We start from the raw sequence: 25965 nt of genomic DNA on the forward strand, positions 1-25965 counted from the left end.
GTTGCCGTTTATGTGAATTCTTGAATTCTAATGATCAGAGTTTTGCATATTGCAGTTCTTAGACCATTGCTAGGTAGCCAACATTCTTATGAACAATAAAAAGTGACTGTAGGTCCAGGGGTCTCATTGTACATGCAATGCAACAAGTACCACCATGAATGGAATCTAACATAAGTATTGCGGTTCTTAGACTATTGCTAGGTAGCCAACATTCTAATGAACAATAAAAAGTGAGTGACTGTAGGTCCAGGGGTCTCATTGTACATGCAATGCAACAAGTACCTCCATGAATGGAATCTAACATAAGTATTGCAGTTCTTATACTATTGGTAGGTAGCCAACATTCTAATGAACAATAACAAGTGACTGTAAGTCCAGGGGTCTCATTGTACATGCAATGCAACAAGTACCACCATGAATGGAATCTAACATAAGTATTGCAGTTCTTAGACTATTGGTAGGTAGCCAACATTCTAATGAACAATAACAAGTGACTGTAGGTCCAGGGGTCTCATTGTACATGCAATGCAACAAGTACCACCATGAATGGAATCTAACATAAGTATTGCAGTTCTTAGATTATTGGTAGGTAGCCAACATTCTAATGAACAATAACAAGTGACTGTAGGTCCAGTGGTCTCATTGTACATGCAATGCACCATGCATGGAACCTAACATAAGTAACTAGAGATAAACAGGAGCAATGGGTCATTCACACACAAGTTATGGAACAAACAGGTACATGTCCTTACACTAGATTGCAAACAGGCAGAGGAAAGAAGTGCTTGCTGAATGAGCACTTATTGTGCACTCTGTAGTGCTCTGCAATGACCCCTAAAGTAAAGTCTTTTTTAGAAGTCACCAATTTGTTTGGCTATAGTTTTCATGACATGCCTTGAAGACCACTCACAAAAAAAGGCAGGATAACAGCAAGTCAGCATGAAATCATATTTTTCTGACTCTGATAATATTGAATATTGGTTTCATGGGGTTCCTTGTGTTGCTGATTTAAAAATAATGGTATGGAAATGAGTTCCTTTAACTGGAAACTTGTGATGTAGCCTGAAGGACACACATCTAAGAAGGCCTCAGAACAATAATCAATAAATAAACCAGTAATGGGCTGATTTCAATTTGACGGTGGACACTACTAAGATCTTATGAACCCATACTCAAAAATGACCAAATCTACAATATTGCGTTTTTACAAAAGTCATATGTGACACTCATTCTGCACAATCGAATATTCTAAAATGAAAGACTTTTTAAAGGCATATTAAAAGGTGCGTAATACATATCCCGTCTCATAGGCAATGAGATACGATGACATAAAAATGAAAATAATGGCTATAATTCTTGCCTATTATGAGTGTAAGGTTCTGGTACTGAGGAAATTCATGTTTCCATAAAAGCTTTTCTGACTGTGTTTTTCGGGGCTAATGTATGTGTTAATGCTGTATAATGTGTAACAACCAAGGGTTGTGGCCATATATCTCTGTGTGATTAAGTAAATAATTCATTCAACACTTCTGTTATGACTTGCTTATTAGCAAGTGTATTAACTATGTTATAAACCCCTATGCATGTGCTTTTGTCTGAAGCTTAAAGGAAAGATATGGGCACAATTAGAGTGCAATGTTTTTGCCCTGTTTCTGGCCCAGGCACCTGATGAACTTGCACCTAGGGGGGTAAGCTAAAGAACAGCAGGCCATTGTCGGGGACAGTGTAGGGGACAGTGGCATTCCCACTGTATTATTTTCCAAAACCCCTGCATCAGAGGGACCCCTGGTTAAATTGCCAACTTTCAAGACTTCAGATTTTGATGATTATGCTGGGAATTGTAGTTTAAAACAAAGAAATTTTGGGGTTGGACAACCCTTCAACACCTACTATGCCTCTGCCAGGCTTTGGACTTCTCCCGATGACTCTAAAGTGATTAAGATATAACACTTGGCTCATTAAACGTAGAACTATAGCAGCAATGTAATTACTGATCCTTCACCAAGGAAAGCAAGGTATGCTATAAGCCATGCAAAGCGTTGTCTGGAATTCTGCTGTCCTTCCCTGAAAGCCATCCTCTTGTAATGACAGAGGTATTATTTAGTATTTAGTCAATGTAGATTATCCTGAAGGGAAGGAAACCGATGATGTAACTTTGGCACGTCTGTTGCTAAAGTTCTGCAATTATCCTCATTAGCCAAAGAAATATTTTAAAACCATTCATTTACTAGGTCATTACATGCCATTCTAATCAATCATTCTAGTTAAAAATATAAAGCTGAAACTTCACTGACAATGGGATAAAGGAGACAGCAGCAGAAGAAGGGCCCATACATGATGAGTATATACTCAACCACACTATACAGGTCAGATATAATTAAGGGAATTGTCAGGATATACCATAAGTTGACTAGTATGTTTTTAACCACAATACAGCCTTCTTCCAGAAATCCAGCATTATTTGGGGTTTTTGCTAAGTTGTGTACACGGTGACTTGGGTGTGATTCAATAATATTGGTGTGAATAAAGTATTTGTTTGCCTACATTCATGAGGTTTGGTGGCTTTGTAGCAGGGTGCAGGCAAGGTGCAGGAACAAGGATCCAACTAGGAATGTAGCATGGGGGGAAGGGCCAGTGTCAAAGCATTGAAACGGGATACCAGGAAAACTCCCGGGGTACAATATATGGGGCAGATTCACTAAAGTGGCGAACGCTAGTGACTTTTTACAAGCGTTGTCACCTGCAGGGACATCGCCTATTCACTAATAGGTGCAGGCGCCAATTCACTAGCAATGGGACAGTCGCTAGCATTCATTCGCACTCTATCGCCAGGCGACTTTTCGCTCTGGCGAACGATTGTTACTCTGCAAATTCACTAAAGTGCGGATTTTACTGAACGTTACCTCTTTTGCCAGATTTGACTTTGCCACGTCAGACCAGGCAACGTGCTAAAAAGAAGCGAAATCTTCCTCAATCTTCTGTCACTTACATCATATCCTGTGTCCTGAAAATGCAATAAAGTTCAAAAAATGCTGCCGACTTTTCCTTTTTTTAAGCGGGATTGGCTGCAAAAGTCCTAACTTAGACTTTTTTTTGGGTAAGCGGTTTTCTCCAGACATTTCATAACATGTCATGTGTAGGGCATTATATTAACTCTCTTGTCTTTATTAAGGTTCCCTGGACATGTGTAATAAAAAGTGGTAACTTCAAGCATTTGCACCAACATTTATAATAAATACCTCCATACAAATTTAAATTACCCGCCCTATGCATATTGACCTAAGCGCAAGATCACTAGCAAATTTTCGGTAGGCACAAATGAACGCTAGCGCATCTTCGCTATGAAATGCTCGCACTGCCGAAGGAACGTTAGCGAAAAGTCACCAGCGTTAGGAGCAACTTCGCATATTAGTAAATTAGCATAGTGGTAGTGAATTTGCGGCTGGTGAAGTGGTGCGATATTTGTGAAGCGGTCACTGGCGACAGTTCGCCCTTTAGTGAATCTGCCCCATGGTCTCCAGAAAGGTGCTACTATGAATGCCCCATCTCACTTGCCCATCCAATGTTGTTGTGAAAGGGGGGCCATTCTTAGTTTTGGAAAGCATTCCAAAATGTGTGTGTATTATTATGTTTTTTGCTCAATTATTATTTTTTATTTCGCCGTTTTATATATTTTTGTTGTTTGTAAATAAAGCTTTGGCCTTTGCTTATAGAGGCCGAGAAAGACTAAAGTAGTTACTGTAATTAAGAAAACATGCCACCTGCTCTTATATGATATTCCCCCGGAAAAAAGTGCAATAGGATTTAAAACCGGCTGAAAACCAGATGAGCCACATTCTTATTTAAGTGTACACATTTATAATCTGCATTCTCAGGAAGGTTAAACTTTCCATAATGTCCAGCGTGGCAGTGCTTAGAAGAAATGCCTTCACCTCCTGCTCTCTGACTAAAAGGGAATTATCACATCGCAGGATCCTTTAATAATACTCAGCTTTTGCATTGGAACCGGGATATCGGTAAGTACTGCGGCCGCCTCTTATCTGTGTCTATCAAGGTTCAGAGTAACAATAGCAAACAAGGGTTGGGCGTTGAGTATTCCAGAACAAACACAAATATACAGTGTGTTAAATACGTTGCTATTGTGGCTGTGCAGACAACGATCAACGATTCCACTCGGAATAGAAATGTATGAGGATTTGGGATTCCGCTGAATTCTAGCAATTTTTGAAGCCTAATAATCACACAACTTTAAAGCTCTGCACAGCTAAAAGGGACAATTTTTTCAAATCAGGGTTTGGATTCAGTTTGGTATTTCACCAAACTGAAAAATGATGGTTTTGGAGCAAAATTAGGGTTCATATTCAGTTTTGCCAAATTGAAAAATGGTTTTGGAGCATCCGTAATGAATTGCTTTACTTATCTAGCCCTACTTAGTTGACTTTTTCAGATACATTGATAGTATTTGTTTCCTCTGAGGCAAATTGGAGAGGCTTCAAATAGGGTTTTTGCCTTTCTCTGGATCAACTGGCAGTTAGGCAGATTATACAACGACTTAAGGTTCAACTTGATGGCCGTGTGTCTTTTTTCACCCTAACTTACTATGTTACTATCTACAGACTACATAAAGATTAAGTGCCCTGTGGTTAGAAAACCTCAGTAGGACACATTTAAAATCACTAGACTTAGGGGGTTATTTATCAAAATCCGAATTTTTCAAGTCAGACCAAACTAGAATCCACAATTTGACCTTATTTATTATTTAAAAAGCTCAATTTAATTGAATTGGGGGAAAACTCAATAAAACCGAGCGAAAACCTTAGTCCTATAATTTTTTTGGAGTTTTTTCCTGAATTGTATATTTAATCTGGCCTTTTCCCGAAAAGTCAAAATAGTCTTATTTTCGGGTTGAATTCCAGCACAGACCACAGAAACTTCCAAATAGGATAGGGACCACTCCCATTGACTTATATACAACCTCGGCAGGTCTGAGATGCCGGATTTTCGGATTCTGACTTTTTGGGGTATAATAAATCTCTAAAAATCTGAGTTTTTAACATTCAGACTTTAATAAATAATGCAAAAGTGGGTGCACCCATTAAAACACCGTTCACAAAAGTGCTTATGCCTACTTGTACTCATCTACACTGTGCTTGTTAGTGCTTGGACTATTTTCTGGAATATATAAATGTTATAAGGAATAACCTGAATAGATGATACATTTATGTCTTTAGGGCATGGCTATTAAATCAACTCTACATCCTTAAAGGGATACTGCCATGGGAAAAAAAAAATTCAAAACGCATCAGTTAATAGTGCTGCTCCAGCAGAATTCAGCACTGAAATCTGTTTTTCAAAAGAGCAAACTGATTTTTTTATATTTCATTTTGAAATCTGACATGGGGCTAGACATATTGTCAGTTTCCCAGCTGCCCCCAGTAATGTGGCTTGTGCTCTGATAAACTTCAGTCACTCTTTACTGCTGTACTGCAAGTTGGACTGATATCACCCCCCCCCCCCAGCAGCCTAACAACAGAACAATGGGAAGGTAACCAGATAGCAGCTCCTTAACACAAGATAGCAGCTGCCTGGTAGATCTAAGCACTCAATAGTAAAATCCAGGTCCCACTGAGACACATTCAGTTACATTGAGTAGGAGAAACAACAGCCTGCCAGAAAGCAGTTCCATCCTAAAGTGCTGGCTCTTTCTGAAAGCACATGACCAGGCATGACCTAAGATGGCACCTACACACCAATATTACAACTTGAGAAAAATACACTTGCTGGTTTAGGAATGAATTATTTGCATTGTAAGCAGTGTAATTTATCAATTAAAAATTACATCACAAACATCACGACAGAATCACAGCCCAGCGACTTCTAATTACACAACTGGAAACTGGCTAGAAATTGGAGTATAGGAATTATTACGAATAAGTCCTAGAGACAGATAAGACACCCAAAAGCTTTCACTAGTAAGTCTTAATTGTATCAGGTACCATAATCCTATTGCAGTTAGTCTGACTAAAACCTGCAGTTCTAAGATTAGAAATACTGACTAATTTTCCCAAGATGCTCCAGGTGTTTGGTTTCTAAATGAGTCATTGTTGACTTAGTATTAGATGATCTGCTCAGCTCCTAGTAGCACTATTATATGACCTTACTCAAGCACAACAGCTTGGCTAGAGCCATGTTAAGGAATCAGCACACTTTCCATTTGTTTGTTGTAGCCCAGAAAATAAGCAAATGCCTATGATTATATAAACTGGAGACAACTCGAAACATAGAACTTAAAACAATTCTGGGAGTAACGAAGGCTATAAAAGTTATAAGTTTGGGTTTGTAGGGATAATGATAGACTGGGCAGGGCCTTCAGACTTTTTAAAAGCTGTTGCCTTAAGGTGGCCATAGACGTTACTATCAAGATATTTCCTGGAAAAGAAAGATCATTCATTTTAATACACACGTGTAGAGCTGAATCTTCAGATATACAGGTAGAATTGCAGGTAGAAACAATAGAAATCTACCTGTATCTGCTGATTCAGCACTAACAGTGGCCGATGTTCGGGTGCCTTCAAAGGCGCCCGATCCAAACTTTCCAGCCAGCCCGATCAACAAGCCAACTGATATCCATTTCGTCTGCCGATACCGGTCGGCTCGTCTCCCACCATACACGCACCGAATATTGTACTAAAATTTGTTTCATATGATATTATCAGTGCTTCTATGGCCACCTTTACACGTAAGATTGAAATTGGAAGGATCTTACATGTTGCCCTGTATGTTTGTTCAACAAAATTCTTGTGTGACCATAAATCATTATCATTATAGCTTGGGTTCAGTCAGGTACAGTGATGTCCTTCTTAAAATAATCTACATTTGCCTTATCTCTTTCATTCTGTGGATTCATGAATACTAACTTGGTTTGATGCAGTATATATGTATAGCACAGGTTCCTGTGTGTTCCCATAGACAGGCCTAAAACTTTACAGAGGGGAGCCCAGTCTCAGGTAAGCGTTGTGCTGCATGCTGATTACTCTTGGAATTATATGACTATATATTGGTTAAGAGAAGTCTAATGGTGGACTTGGCCAACCATTGGTCAGTGGCTACTTGGCCAAATGGTGGACCTAACCTATTAAAGTACTCCTAGTTGGGCCTGGAGCTTCCCTGAGGAACCTGAGGGAACTAAGAGGAACCAATAAGACATTTGTTTCTAGACTTTCCTTCATGAGTTTAGCTTGGCCATTCTGGGGATTTTGTTACTACTCCTGTAGTAGAACAGCTGCAGAAAAAGGTGAACAACATCACATATTGAAAAAAAAATCATAAGTACTGGATAACCTGACCAGGCAAGGTACCAGTGGCATAGCTTGAAACACAAATATTTTTATTGTGTAATTGCAAAGGCAGGCAGAAACCCATTGCACGCAACTCACAGTACCAACAACAAACTGAATGTGACTTGGGACTAGTCTAGTAATCATTTTGTATTTGTGAGTTTGGGTTGCAGTGTTGTCATTCCATGCAGCGTGACAGCTTTAAAACATAAAGGACAATTATGCAAAAGAGTGTCTGTGTTTGCAGATATGCTGATACACAGTGAGTGTTGTAAGATTATAACAATGTTCCTCTAGCAGAATAGTGTGAGACTTCCATATGTTAAAAATAAAGAGTCTTCATGCAACACAGGGGCAGCTTTGCTGTTGTTTCTGAACAATCGATTGCAAGCGTCAATAACAACCATAATTACTTTTTACTGCAACATCCGCAACCAATGAAATGGATCTTTTATGAATTGATCAGATTTTATAGGTGAAAGATCTTCCTGGAAAATGTCATTGCAACTTCCAGGAAAAGGGATTTGATCAATATTCATATTTTTAGTGCTGTTTGGGTGTTCAGGGCTATGAAAGTGTTTTATTCCGCAGGTATGATTGCAGGAACAATAAACAGGGAGTCTGGTGTAAACAAAGCAGGCAGGAACATCTTAAAGGAGCAGAGTATTGAAAATGAGTGTGATGAATAGATCATCATTTTGCCTATTATTTAATCCCGGGCTGGTGCAGTTTTCTCCGGATAGGTGCACCAACCTGGGGTTTCAGGTAAGTACATGCGATCACTTGGGGGCCTAACTTTTGGCACCCCCAAGTAAAAAGACCTTTCCTTCTCCTTTAAAGGAGAAGGAAAGGTTAAAACTAAGTAAGCCTTATCAGAAAGGTCCATCTAAATATACCAGTAAACCCTCAAAGTAATGTTGCTCTGAGTCCCCTGTCAAACATCACATTTCTTTCCTTCTATTGTGTACTCATGGGCTTCTATATCAGACTTCCTGTTTTCAGCTTAAACCTCCAGGGCTAGGGCTTGAGCATGCTCAGTTTGCTCCTCTTCCCCCCACCCCCTCCCTTCTCTACTGTAATCTGAGCCCAGAGCAGGGAGAGACTCAGGCAGGAAGTGATGTCAAACCACATTAATAATGCAGCTCCTATCCTAAACAAACAAAAAGTTTCTAGAGCTTTTTACTCAGGTTTGGTAAAACATTCTACAGAATAAATATAGCATTCTAGCTTGTACTATTGCAGCTAATCTATTGGCAATAAACTGCCTCCGTAGCTTTCCTTCTCCTTTAAGAAGCCATCCCTGCCTACATCCTACCAACACACTGGAGAGTAGTAGTCCAGCAATATCTGGATGAAACATCGCACTTATAGAACATTTATGACCCCTTTAACAGAAGACGAGTGTGAACAATTAAAAGCTCAATCCTATTAATGACAAACCCTGAAAATGCGTTACATTTTTTTTATATATTTGATTGGAATTTGAAGGAATTAAGCTTACATGACATTACACAGCAAGGCTTTGGGAAGGTTCCATGCCAATAAGGTAAAAGGGTTACAAGGAAACTCCCTGCCCCTCCCTCTGTTGCCTTCTGGCTGTGTTTAATCAATAGCTCGCTCACTAGACGCAAACTCCCAGGCATGCTAGAGTGGGGTCCTGGGAGTATTAGTGGCATTTGGTTGGGATTGGCAAGCCCCAGGGAGCTTCAGCATGTAGTAGGTAGGAGTTCTGGATAGTCTGTCCTTCTGTCCTGAGCTCTCTTACTCTCTCTCTATATATTTCCTTTATTTATTTCCTCCTTCGTCACCTCCTAAATGTAAAGGAAAGTCCTCTGCATGTTTACGTAAATTATTTATATCACATTACTCCATGACTTAATGAAGAACTTCCATAGGACCATAGCTGATGTTCCTTTTGCAAGTATCATACCCTCGTTGTGAGTTATAATCCAATGTTTTATACAGTGCTTATATTATATTATACAGATCAAATATGGAAATAATAGTAACAATGGGAATTATTCCTTTCCAGGCTCCCAGTCGTCTGAGTAGTGCATGATAAAGTCTACATGGATTTCACGATGGAGGACTTCATTCTCGAATGGAATCCTGATTTCCCAATTTCTGACCCCAAGGGCACAATGAGGAATCTCAATGACAGACTGGCCGATTTCATGAAACACTGCGTCGACCTGGAAAAGTCCAATCACCGGTTGCAAAAGAAGATTGAAGGACGAGTGAAAGAATTTGCCCCTGTGGGTTATGACTGGCAAAAAAGAGAAAAGGAGAGCAATGATCTTCTGCAGTCAGTAAGTGCAGTTGCTCTCTATCATTATTATTATTATGACATATTATGGATATTTTTTTTGTTCCACAGTGACGCAGCAAAAAAGGGCGTATTTAGTAGGGATGCACCGAATCCAGTATTTTGGATTCGGCCGAACTCCTGAATCCTTCGAATACCGAATGAACCGAATCCTAATTTGCATATGCAAATTAGGGGTGGGAAGGGAAAACATTTTTATTTCCTTGTTTTGTGACAAAAAGTCACGTGATTTCCCTGCAACACCCCTAATTTGCATTTGCATATGCAAATTAGGATTCGGATTCGGTTGGGCCGGACAGAAGGATTCGGTCGAATCCGAATCCTGCTGAAAAAGGCCGAATCCTGGCCGAATCCCGAACCGAATCCTGGATTTGGTGCATCCCTAGTATCTAGAGAGAACGAATATGTAAGACACATTATTTAAAGCAGTGCGTAGTACACCAATCTGCACAATCCACCATGTTTTTTACCTGCAATCAGGACCACCATCAGGGGGGGGTCTGATGGCAGAAGGGTCTCCAGGAGACATAAAAGTATGGTTCAAGGGCTGTGAATGGGGTGGGGAATGAGCGGATCATGAGTGGGGTTTTAGTGGAATTGGTTGTGATTCAGTGGATCATGGCCATGTGTCCAAGAATGATTTTTTTTAAATTAGAACTACCATTCTACTGTTTGGCATGGTCCTCCTCCCAGAACCCTGGTAACCAATGGGTTAATAATGGGTGCACTCCTGGAGGCGGTGGGTCATGCTAACTTATGGAGTAGTATGGAGCCCCTTCATTTTTGATTGCTGGAGCACTGGCGCAACATTGAGCACAATACACAAAGGGACCCCTAAAGAACTTTGTCTGAAATCAAGAAAACGAATTAAAGGCTAAGGCCTACACGAACTTTAGGACTGTAAGGGCTATGGCACACGGCCTCGACTGTGGGGCTCAACAGCAACAGACAAAGGGGTATATTTATCAAAGAGTGAAGTTAGAGATCACCACAGTCCGCTCTCTCCATTCATTTCTATGGGTTTTTTAAAGGCGTATTTATCAAAGGGTGAAAGTGAAAGTTCACCATTTGATAAATACACCTTTAAAAATCCCACAGAAATGAATGGGTGGCTGTCGTCTGCCATCAAACACCACCTGATCCAACCCCAGCCATTCATCTTGTTCTTGGGGACATGGAACATTTTGGTACTGAATCAGTGACCCATATTACTCCTGAAAGAACTAAAGGCGAGTTCCTGCTTGTTTTAAAGTTCTGCTTATTACAGAGCTCATTTCTCTGACCTGAAGAAGAGCAGAATTCCAATACAGGGGGCAACACAACAAAGTGGACTCATGTCTAAACATTGGGCAACAACCCAGTGATTAAAGGGATCCTGTCATCGGAAAACATGTTTTTTTCAAAACGCATCAGTTAATAGTGCTACTCCAGCAGAATTCTGCACTGAAATCCATTTATCAAAAGATTCAATTTTGAAATCTGACATGGGGCTAGACATTTTGTCAATTTCCCAGCTGCCCCTGGTCATGTGACTTGTGCCTGCACTTGAGGAGAGAAATGCTTTCTGGCAGGCTGCTGTTTTTCTTTCTCAATGTAACTGAATGTGTCTCAGTGGGACATGGGATTTTACTATTGAGTGTTGTTCTTAGATCTACCAGGCAGCTGTTATCTTGTGTTAGGGAGCTGTTATCTGGTTACCTTCCCATTGTTCTGTTGTTTGGCTGCTGGGGGTTGATATCACTCCAACTTGCAGTACAGCAGTAAAGAGTGACTGAAGTTTATCAGAGCACAAGTCACATGACTGGGGGCAGCTGGGAAATTGACAATATGTCTAGCCCCATGTCAGATTTCAAAATTAAATATAAAAAAATCAGTTTGCTCTTTTGAGAAATGGATTTCAGTGCAAAATTCTGCTGGAGTAGCACTAGTAACTGATTCATTTTGAAAAAAAAATGAAAAAAAATGTTTTTTCCCATGACAGTATCCCTTTAATCTTTTTCAGTCAGCTGCAGGTAGAACATTGAAAGGTGTAGGTGCCCAGGATCAAACTTTCCCAGTGTTTAAAACTAGGGCCCCAGACTAGGAAAGAAACTCTCCTTTCCACAGTCACCTACCTGCTCATCCTCATTAGGTAGAAGTTACCCTTGATCACAGCAGAACTGTATACACTGTACTTAGCTCAGTGCCCATGTGACGTTTCCCTTTTCACTTGTAACAAATTGATTTGCTAATCATGCAGTTAAACAGCTCCCTGTCTGTTATTAGTAATGACTAGGATAATTATTTGTAATCCTTTTGTTGGGTGCCAGAAAGCTATAAAGGACATGAATCATACCTGGCACCTCAATCCCGCCTGTTAACTTTTGAAATAATCCATCACTTTTGGCTTTGCTCTCCCTTAATTACACCTCTGTCTTTCTTTTGCAGATTAGGAAAACAGCTATGCAAAATGCCGAAATCTCCCTAGACATTGACAATAACCTCATGGAACTTACACTCCTTAAGGAAAGGTAGGCTTCTGCCTGTGGCTTTGCCAATCGAACAAACATTTTATAGACCTACCCATTTATAATTCATTTTAACATACCAGCTTAAAAAGAAGTAGCCATCAGCTATAGCTCCTGGGCTGAGGGATCACAAGGAACATCCAAAAAAGACATATTGTCAATTTCCCAGCTGCCCCAAGTCATGTGACTTGTGCTCTGATAAACTTCAGTCACTCTTTACTGCTGTACTGCAAGTTGGACTGATATCAACCGCCTCCCTTTTCCCCCCAGCAGCCAAACAAAAGAACAATGGGAAGGTAACCAGATAGCAGCTCCCTAACACAAGATAACAGCTGCCTGGTAGATCTAAGAACAACACTCAATAGTAAAATCCAGGTCCCACTGAGACACATTCAGTTACATTGAGAAGGAAAAACAGCAGCCTGCCAAAAAGCATTTCTCTCCTAAAGTGCAGGCACAAGTCACATGACCAGGGGCAGCTGGGAAATTGACAATATGTCTAGCCCCATGTCAGATTTCAAAATTGAATATAAAAAAATCTGTTTGCTCTTTTGAGAAATGGATTTCAGTGCAGAATTCTGCTGGAGCAGCACTATTAACTGAAAAAAACATGTTTTCCGATGACAGGATCCCTTTAAGTCTAACTAGCATTGTTATAAAAAAGTAACTGATCCCAGTTCTACCCTTGGAATAAATGGGAAGCAGCTAATGAATAAGCCTTAAGCCTATGAATATTACAGCTATGCTCAACTCAATACATATGGGTTGAAATTGGGTGAACCACCAGACTTTAACAAATTCATTTCCTAAAAAATTCCCTTTTTTGCCACATATAAGCTCCTGTCATTGGAATCTTCTGCCTAAGCATAAGTATATGATATATATCCCTTTCCAGGCTATATCATGAGCAATTTGAGCACAAAGATGTTTTATATAAAAAGAAACACGTGGAATCAGTGCTTGTAGAAATCAACCTTTCTGTCGGAGATATAGAATTGGCAATAAAAGACAAGATGGCTGAACTCAAAGACTTGAAGCTGAGTCACCAAGAGGTAAGTCCAGTTATTTCTTTGTTTTCGTCAAGGTACAGGGAGAGTGTTCTCCCAACATGAGTCTCATTGTTAGTTCTCCCTATAGCAACTAGTCCTTGTTTTCTGTTACTGGTGATCTCTGACACTCAGTATTATACAACAAGAACCATGTGTTGGCCCTGACTTCTTTAAATATCTGCTATGCTTGCCTTATATAAAGAGAGTCCAAACAACAGCCCATTCATTGATGTTGGGAAGTGACCTGAAAAATGTGGTGTTTCTGAAATTCTGATGTTGTCAGCAGCTCCGCTTCCCTGTCTGTATGAACAAGCCTGCAGACACTTGAAAACCAAGAACAAAAACCAAACCTGAAAACAGTTTTGAAATAGTTGCCACAAATTTACAGGTTTATTTTGTAAGGGATTTGTTTATGAAATATACAAAGGGGGACATTAGCAAATACACCTGGTAGAACAGAATTACAACTTCCCATAGTTCAAATGAGATGAAAGTTCACCGTCATGTCTTTATTAGAGAGCAATGTCTACAATGAAGCCTTACAGTATATATATAATATATATATATATATATATATATATATAAGCAGCTTCCTTGCTGCTCATTTTCAAGCTTTATTATTCCTGTTGTGCAAGAAAATAAAATAGCTGGAATTTCCAAGTGGCACACTAGATGTGTCAATGGTTTATAACCCTCATGGAAGTCTCTCTTTGGTGAAATGCAGTAAAACTAATGAGGCTTTGCCACTATTTGTCAACTGTTGGGCTCTCCCACTTATTGGGGCCAATGCAAGGGATGGGGTGTTGGGAGTGAGCCACTTAGGGGACATATTGGGAGGAATATGTACTGTATTTGATGTCAAAGACATTGTTGGAAACATAATGGGGTATATTTATCAAAGAGTGAAGTTAATAGTGAAGTTCCGCCACTAGAGTGAAATTCCGCCACTCTCCATTCATTTCTATGGGATTTTTATAGGCGTATTTATCAGAGGATGAACTTTCACTTTCACCCATTGATAAATACGCCTTTCAAAATCCCATAGAAATGAATGGAGAGCAGCGGAATTTCACTCTAGTGGCGGAACTTCACTCTTTGATAAATTTACCCCAAGGTGTCTTATAAGGCAATGTTTTCATGTGCCTCAACCCTTGTTTTGAAGTAGGTGAGGCCCACACCAAATCTTTCTGCACAAGTCAAATAATAGTTGAGAATGATTTACCCAAGTAAACCCTATTTTACTATTTTAGCTGATCCAGGTGAAAATCCATACAAAGTTTTCTTCAATTTGCCTTAGGAAACATTGTGTTGAGGTATAAATAACCAGTGGCACAACTAATGGTCTAACTTGTAGGGCTTGCTGGACTTCATTGGATTCTGTCTGTAATGTTGGAAGTCTCCGGGGGGCCCCACCAGGAGTGTGGGTCCTGGGATAGTAACACCCCCCCTGCTCCCCTGGTAATTATTAGAGATGTCGCGAACTGTTCGCCGGCGAACTTGTTCGCGCGAACATCGGGTGTTCGCGCTCGCCGGAAGTTCGCGAACGTCGCGCGACGTTCGCCATTTTGGGTTCGCCATTGTTGGCGCTTTTTTTTGCCCTCTCACCCCAGACCAGCAGGTACATGGCAATCAGGAAGCTCTCCCCTGGACCACTCCCCTTCCCTATAAAAACCGAAGCCCTGCAGCGTTTTTTCACTCTGCCTGTGTGTGCTGAAGAGATAGTGTAGGGAGAGAGCTGCTGCCTGTTAGTGATTTCAGGGACAGTTGAAAGTTTGCTGGCTAGTAATCGTTTTGATACTGCTCTGTTATTGGAGGGACAGAAGTCTGCAGGGGTTTGAGGGACATTTAAGCTTAGGTAGCTTTGCTGGCTAGTAATCTACCTTCTACTGCAGTGCTCTGTATGTAGCTGCAGTGGGCAGCTGTCCTGCTTCTGATCTCATCTGCTGACTGCTGCAATAACAGTAGTCCTTGTAAGGACTGCTTTTATTTATTTTTTTGTTGTTTTACTACTACTACTACTACTACTATAAGAGCCCAGTGCTATTAGTCTAGCAGTGTTGGGGAGTGGGACTGGTGTGCTAATCTGCTGCTCCTAGTAGTTCAGCAGCACCAACTTTAATTTTTTTAATATTCATTTTTTTTTTATTTTACTTTTTTTTATTTTACTACCGCTGTAGTAGTGTATAAGTTGACCTTTTAGGCATTATTTGCCCTGTAGGCATTATTTGCACACTGTTTTCTTCAACCCGCCATCGAGCTGTGTGACCTTGTTCACATTCTGTCTAAATATCCATAATATTACCGTCTCCAGAAAAAACACCGGAGTCACTTTTTTCAAGCAGCCATAATATATTTTACGTAATCCGTATCCACCGCTGTAGTAGTGTATACGTTGGCCTTGTAGGCATTATTTGCACACTGTTTTCTTCAACCCGCCATCGAGCTGTGTGACCTTGTTCCCATTCTGTCTAAATATCCATAATATTACCGTCTCCAGAAAAAACACCGGAGTCACTTTTTTCAAGCAGCCATAATATATTTTACGTAATCCGTATCCACCGCTGTAGTAGTGTATACGTTGGCCTTGTAGGCATTATTTGCACACTGTTTTCTTCAACCCGCCATCGAGCTGTGTGACCTTGTTCCCATTCTGTCTAAATATCCATAATATTACCGTCTCCAGAAAAAACACCGGAGTCACTTTTTTCAAGCAGCCATAATATATTTTACGTAATGGCGAAAAATGACTATTTTCAGCATTTATATGGCATATTTTTTCTGGCAACTGTGCTTCAGTGGCTGCGTCCAAAAAAACTGGGCAAACAATGCCTACAAGGTCAACGTATGGCAGTTGTTTAAAGAGAACAGTAGATTACTAGCCAGCAAAGCTACCTAAGCTAAAATGTCCCTCAAATCCCTGCAGACTTCTGTCCCTCCAATACAGAGCAGTATCAAGCAGATTACTAGCCAGCAAGCTTACTATCATCTGTCCCTGAAATCACTAACAGCTCTCCCCCTACACTATCTCTTCCAAGCACACACAGGCAGATTTTTCAGATACATTTTTGCCCTTGATCCCCCTCTGGCATGCCACTGTCCAGGTCGTTGCACCCTTTAAACAACTTTAAAATCATTTTTCTGGCCAGAAATGTCTTTTTTAGATGTTAAAGTTCGCCTTCCCATTGAAGTCTATGGGGTTCGCGAACCGTTCGCGAACCGCTCGCGTTTTTGCGCAAGTTCGCGAATATGTTCGCGAACTTTTTTTCCGACGTTCGCTACATCCCTAGTAATTATGCCCCTGCCATGTACATTTAGCAACACTGAATTAAATCTACCACATAACCACCCACTTTGCCAATCTGTCATTTTAGATGGATCAAGTCTACTGTCCTCCAAGAATTTCTTATAGCCCCTAGCCTGTAACAGGGTTCCACAGACTTCTGTATTGTCCAAGAAACTGTGGTATGTCCGATAAATGCTCAACGACATCGAAGAATGATATTACTAGAAGACTGTGTTTAATCCATTATGTAGAACCGCTGCTTAAATATTTATATGACAGACCGAGAAGACACTACCCTCGTTTAGAGGTTTAATGCCAGTTGGCAACACAGACTTTCTGCACCAGTCTGCTGTAACATTTGCAAGAAACATTACATAGAAAGTGTACAGGGAATAGCTGTCTGTGTTTTTAGGGGTCATTTATCAATGAAAATTGCAAGATATAAATTCTGAAGCAAATAATGGAGTGTTCTGTATGTTAGCTCCAATCCAAGTTGTGTCCGCTGAAATTGTGCCTGAATGATGTGCAAATGAGGGTACGGTTAGGTGGTGGGAATGCAGGCAGTGCTCTATTTCAAGGGGTGTCCCCAAGTCTCTATGCTCCGAGTGACCAGTCCCAGTACAGCAACCAGTGGTGTAACTAGCTGCCCCTTTATACCTTATATACCATATATTATGAACAAATTCGTTGCAACTGGAAAGGTTTTATTGAAGATGGCGGGTTCTGCAAAACGCTGCTGGAACAAAAAAAATAATAACACAAAAATACACCACAGCCCACTTCAAGAATTTATTTTTACTTCCTTAAAAAAAAAGGTAGACTTTGGTGTTTTGTGACTTTCGGGATCTTTAAGACCCCAAATATTTAAAGGGATACTGTCATGGGAAAAACATTTTTTTCAAAATGAATCAGTTAATAGTGCTGCTCCAGCAGAATTCTGCACTGAAATCCATTTCTCAAAAGAGCAAACAGATTTTTTTATATTCAATTTTGAAATCTGACATGGGGCTAGACATATTGTCAGTTTCCCAGCTGCCCCCAGTCATGTGACTTGTGCTCTGATAAACTTCAATCACTCTTTACTGCTGTACTGCAAGTTGGAGTCATATCACCCCCCTCCCTTTCCCCCCAGCAGCCAAACAACAGAACAATGGGAAAGTAACCAGATAGCAGCTCCCTAACACAAGATAACAGCTGCCTGGTAGATATAAGAACAGCACTCAATAGTAAAATCCAGGTCCCACTGAGACACATTCAGTTACATTGAGAAGGAAAAACAGCAGCCTGCCAGAAAGCATTTCTCTCCTAAAGTGCAGGCACAAGTCACATGACCAGGGGCAGCTGGGAAACTGACAAAATGTCTAGCCCCATGTCAGATTTCAAAATTGAATATAAAAAAATCTGTTTGCTCTTTTGAGAAATGGATTTCAATGCAGAATTCTGCTGGAGCAGCACTATTAACTGATTCATTTTGAAAAAAAAATTTTTTCCCATGACAGTATCCCTTTAAGTTTTACATACAATCCTTGGTGGAGTGATTTAAAGAATGCACTAATCGTCCAATTTTATTTTTTTCTAGACTAGACGTTATATGCATATTAAAATATTATGTTTATATTATATATCTGTTTAACTTGAATGTGTGGTTGGTGCTGTCTTTTCACTGTCTCTGTCTCTCCTAATAAATTGCAGGCAGTCCAGGCTGTGCAGCAGTTAATTCCCCCTATCGATGAGATTCAGTTTGTTGTGGTGGAGGAGGGGAGCAGGATGGAACTGTCCCAGCTCCTCAATGAGATCAGGACACACTATGAATCCCTCATCAGCAGCAGTCAGATGCCTCTGGACCTTTCAACCAGCACCCAGGTAACAATTTGACTCGGCCAGGGAGACCTCAGGGGGGGGGGGGATGCATGAGAGTCATCCCCTGCCTGACTCAGCTTTTTTCCTGCTGCCTTAGTGCAATAAATATTGGGGAGGGAGTGCCACTGCAGAGGGCATCAAACTACTAAATGCTCAATACACCCAGCATGCACCCTAGCCTGGGACTTTTATGATCGGCTGAATTAATGCCTATTTGCATTATTGAATATCAATAGGCCTGGTGCTGAATTCTGGCCTATTGCAGCAGATGATCCTATCAGCAAGTTCATCAGATGCAATATAAGGCCTTATTTTATATTTGTTATGGTGTCATCTTCCATAATGTTCTAATGTATCCTTCTCCTAAAAGAGTTCATGTTTCCCTTGTCCCCAAACTACCATCAGAGCTTGGACTCTTCTGCTTGGGATATGTCCATCCTAATTTTTTTTTTTGAAAAATCCCTACTTCTGAGTCCTAAATAGAAATCCATTAAGAAAGGATGTGGGACATTTATGACTTAAACCCAAACGCCCCATACTGCTTGATAGCACCATGCATAGAAATAAATGAAATGAGGCTTTAAATCGAATGCATTTGATGTGGGATGTTGGGTTTATTGGTTTATTATAAGGTGGTCTTCATGCAGTAATGTCTCTCTGGTCAAAACGAAGTCCTATAGAGCCATTTTAACCCTGGTATTTCTGAAGATTAACCCAGTAGCTGCCTCTAATACTAGTACTGAAATGACATTTAGATGGTCCTTGTTCATTCTTGTGTTCCCTATGTGCTTTCCGACTATATTTACACCTGGAGTATCTCTATGCAGTGCTAGATGGTATAAAAAGAGAGATAAGTATGCCATTTACCCTGCGATGCTCAGCTAACTTGTATTAGATGTTTGGATGGTCCAACCTAGTGACCTTGTGTGGGAGACTTTGTTACTCTAGTATTTTGTAAGGTTTTGCTACTCAGGGGGAATGTAACAGGCACAATGTAAAGCCGACCCGTCCTGCAGCATCTACTGCTCTGCTGCAGAGTAACAATAGACTGAGCTCTGCCCCATCCCACATCTCTCTGGGGCACAAATGGAAACCTGTACTTTGCCCACAGGCTACCAAAGCAGTTATACAGGTACAACACCGTAATTGCTATGTACTTTCTTCCCTTAGTTTGGCTTAGTCTGGTTTCTATGCAATTTTATAAAGCTCTCTGATACTAATTCACTTACTGCAGCAACCAGTAAAGGTTTTTTGTTTGCATGCTGTAACCAGGCCGAAATGGGAGGCTAATAATCACACACACAAAAATAAGAAAATAATAATAAGAAAAAGTTATGTTTAAAGGAAAGGCATCCTGTACTTGGGGGTGCCAAATGTTAGGCACCCCTAAGTGATTGAATTGACTTACCTGAAACCCCGGGCCAGTGCTCCTATAAGCAGAAAACTGCATTAGCCCGAGGTTATACAAGTGAGCAGCACGGATCGCTCTTCCGTCTTCCGCTTTCTTTGCGCGGCTGCGCATGCACAGTAGAATGAAAAGCCGAACTTGAACTAATACGTTAGCTATTTCGTTCAACTGCGCATGCGTTTGCCCTGGAAAATCTGAAGCAAGAAGAAGCCGGAAGAGGATCGCTCCATGGTGCTCACTGGTATTACCCCGGGTCAGTGCAGTTTTCTGCTGATAGGAGCACCTGCCTGGGGTTTGAGGTAAGTCAATACAATCACTTGGGGGTGCCTAACATTTGTGCAGGATGACTTTCCTTCTCCTTTAAATCTAGTATACTCTAAATATGAACCAGGTCTCTATTGTTGCTCATCCTTGTTGTGTTGTTGTCAGTCTACTTAAACTAATACCTTCTGTGGACATGTACTCATACAGTAAGTCTGTGTCTGGCACTCTACCATTTATGATGGGAGCAGCACTAGGCCAGGGCCAGAAAGCTTTACTGGAGTAGATGGAGTTGTGAGCTGCCTATCATTCCCATTCATGGGATAGTTTCATTTCAAGGGTCTGTAGCTGTTTTATTTGCTTCAGTGCGTGGAACATGGCCTGCTACTGCTTTTAGGTTGAAAACAGTGCTGGCCCCTTTACGCTTGTCATATTATCTCCACCTGAGGGCAATGGCAGACAAAATGCTCCTTGAGAGACAACTACCACTTGACCAAAGTCTGGTTGAATGGGGTTGTGGAGATATTCATAGGAGCTTTTTATCACTTTGAGTTATGTTTATGTTGTAGTACTCTTGGAACTGTGCTTAAAATGGCAGCATCAAAGGCAAGTTAAAAAAAAGTTGCTCGAAGGCCCATTTGACCTTTCGTTCAAACAGCTTATTTTCATAGTAAGTGATTGTAAACAAATTTTAGGTTGAGGAAATTAAATTACAAACCAGATTGGGCATACAGCCTAATGATCAGGAGATGCTCTCACTGGTGTCAGGACCGAAGCAGAGAAAGAATATGACGACATTACTTAGGTCTTTACTTATTGATTTTCTTTCATTTTAAGTTCTAACTGTATCACGAGTTCCTTTATTATTCTGTGATTATCACGTTTACATGAGATTCTAGGCATACGTCAAATCTGTACTCTAAAGAACCTACAGCCTGCAGTGTCTATGTCATTTACAGTTAGAGGAAGAAGCACGGATGAAAATGGAGAAGGAAGTAGAAGAGCTGAGAGAAGCCAGAGCCAACCTGAATGAAGCCAGGCGACAGTGGAAAAGCCTTCAAGCTGAGATTGACACTCTCCAAGCTTTGGTATATATTACAAAGCATTGAAGTGTGTGAGTAGTCATGAAGGACCCAGAAACACTAGTTATGAAATAGACCAGGCTACGTTTTGTAACCATAGCAGTTATCAGGTACACTGACAAATAATTCTATGCAGAGCTTTCTTATGAAGAGATGATAAACTGGTTACTAATGAGTTTTCCTGGAAACAGTCTAAATACGCATCCAGGATGATTTACCATGAGCAAAGTCAAGCAAATTATTATTAACAGATTGACACTTAGCATTACAAAGGAAAGATACATTATATAAAAGCCATCATTATTTTGAAATGACAGTATTAATTTAAGAAAGTTTTTCTTACTTATGCTGTTTTAAAGGAAAGGAGCTTGAAATACACACTGCATGCTACCAAACAGCAACACCAGAAGCAACTCAAAGATCTGGCTACAGTTATTGTGGATTTGGAGCAAGAGCTGAAGGAGGTGAGGCAAGGCATCAGAATCCAACTACAAAAGCATAAGATGCTCCTGAATACCAATATGAAGTTGGAGCACGAGATCTCAGCCTATCGAACCCTACTGGAGAGAGAAGAAAATAGGTGAATTTATTTTAAGTAAGAATACCTGTATTGCGTACTGCATTAATGTATAAGATTTTTTTCTAAACACATTTTAGATATATTTCCAAAGCAATTAGGATCTTCAGCCACCTTTTAGAGATTTTTGTGTTATTTATCTGCAAAAGTACTTAATGTAACTAACTGTTCTCCGGTTCTGTAATGTCAGAAGAAAAATATTCTTATTTTTCTACATTTAGATTGGTTGGTTCTGATGCTGGGAAATATCAAGAGCAAAAACCATCCACAAGTAGAATAGCGTTTGCCTTTCCTCCTGGTGAGTATCCTGAAAACTGCCACTTATCTGGCCACCCAAGTGGATGTCCCAAATTGTAGTTGTGAAGTGAAGTCTCAAATGTTTTAAGCAGAGTGTGCATGCCCTAAGATACTGACAATGTCTTTCAGCAGAACCATAGCAAATAAGGAGCTGTGTTGCAAAAAAGGGCATTAACTTAAAGGAGAAGGAAAGCAGAGGCAGTATATTGCCAATAGATTAGCTGCAATAGTGCAAGCTAGAATGCTTTATTTATTCTGTATGTTTTACCATACCTGAGTAAAAAGCTCTAGAAGTTCTCTGTTTAGGATAGCAGCTGTCATATTAGCTTGGTGTGACATCACTTCCTGCCTGAGTTTCTCCCTGCTCACTCATAGCTCTGGGCTCAGATTACAGCAGGGAGGGGGAGAGGAACAAACTGAGCATGCTCAAGCCCTAGCCCTGGAGGTTTAAGCTGAAAACAGGAAGTCTGATACAGAAGCCCATGAGTACACAATAGAAGGAAAGAAATGTGCTGTTTCTTTTGATGGAGGAGCATTGCGTTGAGGGTTTACTGGTATATTTAGATGGACCTTTCTGATAAAGCTTACTTAGTTTTAACCTTTCCTTCTCCTTTAAGGGATAACATACCTTTTTGTGCACTGTATAGACATACGTAATCAACTATTTTCTCTGTAACAGTAAAGGTTTCTTACCTAATTGGTTAATGCAGGTATCAGCTGGGATTCAGAGACGGATGCTGATCAGGAGGCTTCACAGAATCAGAGTGAAACCTGCATTGAGGAATCGGGGAGCTGGTTCAGCGAGGATGATGAAAGTAAGGCAAAACTAAGTAGAGAATTAAACCTTTTCAATGTTCACGAGCAACCTCACTGCATTGACTGACCCCAAATAAATGCCTTCCTACAGGCTCAAGTGTTGACAAGATTGCTGAGAGCGACAATGAACTCAAACAAAAGTGGCCAATATTTAATGGAAAAATTGAGGAAGAAGGTTTAGAAGCAAGCGGCACTTTTCAGTAAGTTTTTATTCAAAACAATATCTTAGCTTCAGGCCAGAAGGAACTGTTTTGGTTCTGGGGGTGGGTATTCGTCTTTACAAATCCCTGGTCAAAATTAATTCACCAAAGACAGTGCATTAATTGTAAAGAATACTGGTCACACTCACATCACTTTATAAGCACATAAACCTTCAGAGCTTTTCCTACATGGCATGGTTAGATCCTCTATGTCCCTGCCAATGAAGTTAATTAATTTGATGTACTTGCAATCAATATATTAAAAGCTTGCTTGTCTCAAAAGATGTAAAGTAAATATTTTAAATAATTTCCTAATAAAAATCAGCACTTATTTCTTCAGCTCAGGGTTCGGTTGTTAATGCAGCAAAGACACCCACAAATACCGTAGCAAAAGTCATACTATGAGTATGGAAAGGTTAGGGTTTCTTGCAAGGAACTTTAATGGATATCAGTGTGTTATAACAGCTCAGTGTTGTTGTCTTCTTGGTGTAGGAGTGATTCACATAGTTACACAGATTAACATTTACATTTCTCCAGCTGCAGTAAATTATTTGTACTTGCTAACTTATTTTCACAGAACTGACAAAGTGGGCAAAGTTATTAAAGAATGGGAGGGATCGTTCTTTAAAGATAATCCGAAGCTTAGGAAGAAGTCAATGTCCTTGAGATTTGATCTTCACATGGCTGCAGCTGATGAGAAGGGCTCTCAAGCCAGTCTCAAGCAAGAGGAAAATTTAAAAGACATAGAGGTTCGGATGATAATGAGACGCTCATGTAGCATTCCCTCCATGAGTCCATGAGCTACTTCCAGCAAATGCAAAGATAACTTCATGGACAAAATGGATTTCGTGCACAATACTATCAAAAGGTGAAAAGAGTTTGATCTACAGTATGTTTGTATCTGCAACAAAAAGTGGTAATACTATACATGTTACACTATTTAACAAAAAAGTGTAGGTTTATGGTTATCCTCCACATGTATACATCCTTCTCCTTGAGCCCCCTTTTATCCTTTATCCACTCTAATGACAAAGCTACCATTTACACCCCATAGTTTTCCACAAGTAGTTAATAAGTGGGCTCAAGATAAACAGTTTAGTAGACAGAATATTTTATTGATTCAGCATAACTTTTTATTGGCTCCATCACAGCCCACTCAACGCACAGCATGTTTATTAATATCTCTAGGTTAGAGGGTATCTTTAAAGGAGGGGGGAGATACCTCTACAAAAGACAAGGACCTTAATCTGCTACCTTTATTCTATGTGCAAAGAGAAACAAATCTTACCTTTAGAGCAAAGCAACCAATACACTATACTGTATATTTCTGATTTATAAATGAAACTTGAATGTATCCGTGCTATGCAAAAATCACACCAAAGGAAATGCATATATTCCTCTATAGAAGGAAGTGGAATGTTAAAATAGTTTTGTTTTAACTTAATTTCATATATAATTCTCCTTGCTCCCCTTTCCTCTGTGGCTGATATATTTTGGGGAAAAGAATTCTGTAAAGGGAGCAAGCCAGTCATGTATATTTCAGGCAGTGATCCTGCTATGCACATTTTTTGCAGCTTAGGTGATGGTGTGAGCAAAAGTAATAAAATAATGAGTTGCCAGATGGGATCTGTTATTAGAAGCATCTAAGCTACAAAGAAGAGAGTTATTGGAACTGTTATTCAGGGAAAAGGTGATTCAAAGTAAAGGTAAAGGACACACACACCGCCTCACATTTTCTCTAACAGATCTGCTCAGATCTCCAAATAGCTCCAATTTTGGAGCTCTTAGCAAGGTAACAAATAGTAACATAGTAACATAGTAAGTAAGGTTGAAAAATGACACACGTCCATCAAGTTCAAATCTTTTTTTTTTTTAATCTGCCTAACTGCCAGTTGATCCAGAGGAAGGCAAAAAAAAAAACATCTGAACGCTCTCCAATTTGCCTCAGAGGGGGAAAAAAATCCTTCCTGATTCCAAAATGAAAAATAGAATTTTTTAAAATGTTTAATCTGGCACAAGCCTGCTGTAAGTAAATACTTTGGGCTTTGGGGGACCCATTTATGTGAACAGAATGTGTTGGGGTAAGAATGAACATAATCAAGAATTTGATTTAGTCATTTGCCAGGATGCAATATTTATTTGACTATTCTGAATCCTGTAATTTCACTTCAATGTATTATTGCTTGTACTTCATTTCATTTTAAAGTGCATTTCAGTGGGATGTAAACACCAGTGATGCATTTTAGCTTGTTCTTGTTGCATTCCAAGTGGACCAGGAGAGAATCAATATAAGTATTACAATACTCAACTTACTACAGGGTTAAAATGTTCCTGTATAATGGCTGAATCTGATGGGGAAGATTCAATATACAGTTTCAAAATATCATTTCAAAATGATGTATTTGGTACATCTAAATAGAAGTAAAGAAAATAAAAAATATTGCTAAATGAGTATTTGTTTTGTTTTTTATTCTATTCCTCATGGTTAAGATGGAGTGAAGAGGGCACTCTATTCCCACTGACGTCCACCCATTACTATCCTACTCTTTGGGATATCAAGTTATTCAGTGTATTTATTTCAGGTAACTGGGAAATGACACTGTGTTTTTCCAAAACATGCAACAGAACATATGCCGTTTACATCTGACCCCTCTTAAATGCACAAAGCAGGGTATTGTGGTGCCACCCAATGCGCATGTATGTAGAATATTTTCTAAAATGGATTACAGGAGCCACATACTTGGATCCAGCTACTGCACCTCTGCTTGTTTGCTATATCTGCCCATAATATTGGATCTATCGCTTTACATGCTCTGTCAGCAATTGCTCCTCCAGACCTGACTGCCAGCCAGGAACAACATAATATTATAGACAGTTTGGTCTGTAAACTGCTGGGGGGGGGTCCCCATTATGTGGCAGTTTGTTCAGAGCCCTGACAAGGACTCCCTTTGGCTTTCCGTGC

General features: G+C 40.0%; 1 protein-coding gene across 2 annotated transcripts; it reads left to right on the forward strand.

Moving 5' to 3' along the window:
* Positions 1 to 3880: 3880 nt before the first annotated feature.
* On the forward strand, positions 3881 to 25454 carry krt222.S (keratin 222 S homeolog). Of its 2 annotated transcripts, none has more exons than XM_018237950.2 (11): positions 3881 to 4016; positions 9370 to 9646; positions 12091 to 12173; positions 13066 to 13222; positions 18195 to 18365; positions 20991 to 21119; positions 21473 to 21693; positions 21912 to 21988; positions 22698 to 22802; positions 22895 to 23003; positions 23581 to 25454. In XM_018237950.2, exons 2-11 carry the CDS (start codon positions 9407 to 9409, stop codon positions 23801 to 23803), a joined length of 1515 nt encoding a protein of 504 aa, XP_018093439.1. In that variant the 5' UTR covers positions 3881 to 4016; positions 9370 to 9406; the 3' UTR covers positions 23804 to 25454. The 2 variants fall into 2 exon arrangements, with proteins under 2 accessions (XP_018093439.1, XP_041434002.1); XM_041578068.1 differs by lacking the exon at positions 3881 to 4016 and adding an exon at positions 8948 to 9057.
* Positions 25455 to 25965: the final 511 nt, after the last annotated feature.

The sequence above is a fragment of the Xenopus laevis genome, chromosome 9_10S (genome assembly GCF_017654675.1).
Source record: "Xenopus laevis strain J_2021 chromosome 9_10S, Xenopus_laevis_v10.1, whole genome shotgun sequence".
Taxonomy (NCBI): domain Eukaryota; kingdom Metazoa; phylum Chordata; class Amphibia; order Anura; family Pipidae; genus Xenopus; species Xenopus laevis.

Excerpts from the sequence above, each read along its gene's own strand:
- krt222.S (XM_018237950.2), top strand. The coding sequence starts at position 9,407 with ATGGATTTCACGATGGAGGACTTCATTCTCGAATGGAATCCTGATTTC. Across the intron at positions 18,366-20,990 it reads ACCTTTCAACCAGCACCCAG|TTAGAGGAAGAAGCACGGAT; the intron begins GTAACAATTTGA and ends TGTCATTTACAG. Across the intron at positions 22,803-22,894 it reads GTTCAGCGAGGATGATGAAA|GCTCAAGTGTTGACAAGATT; the intron begins GTAAGGCAAAAC and ends GCCTTCCTACAG.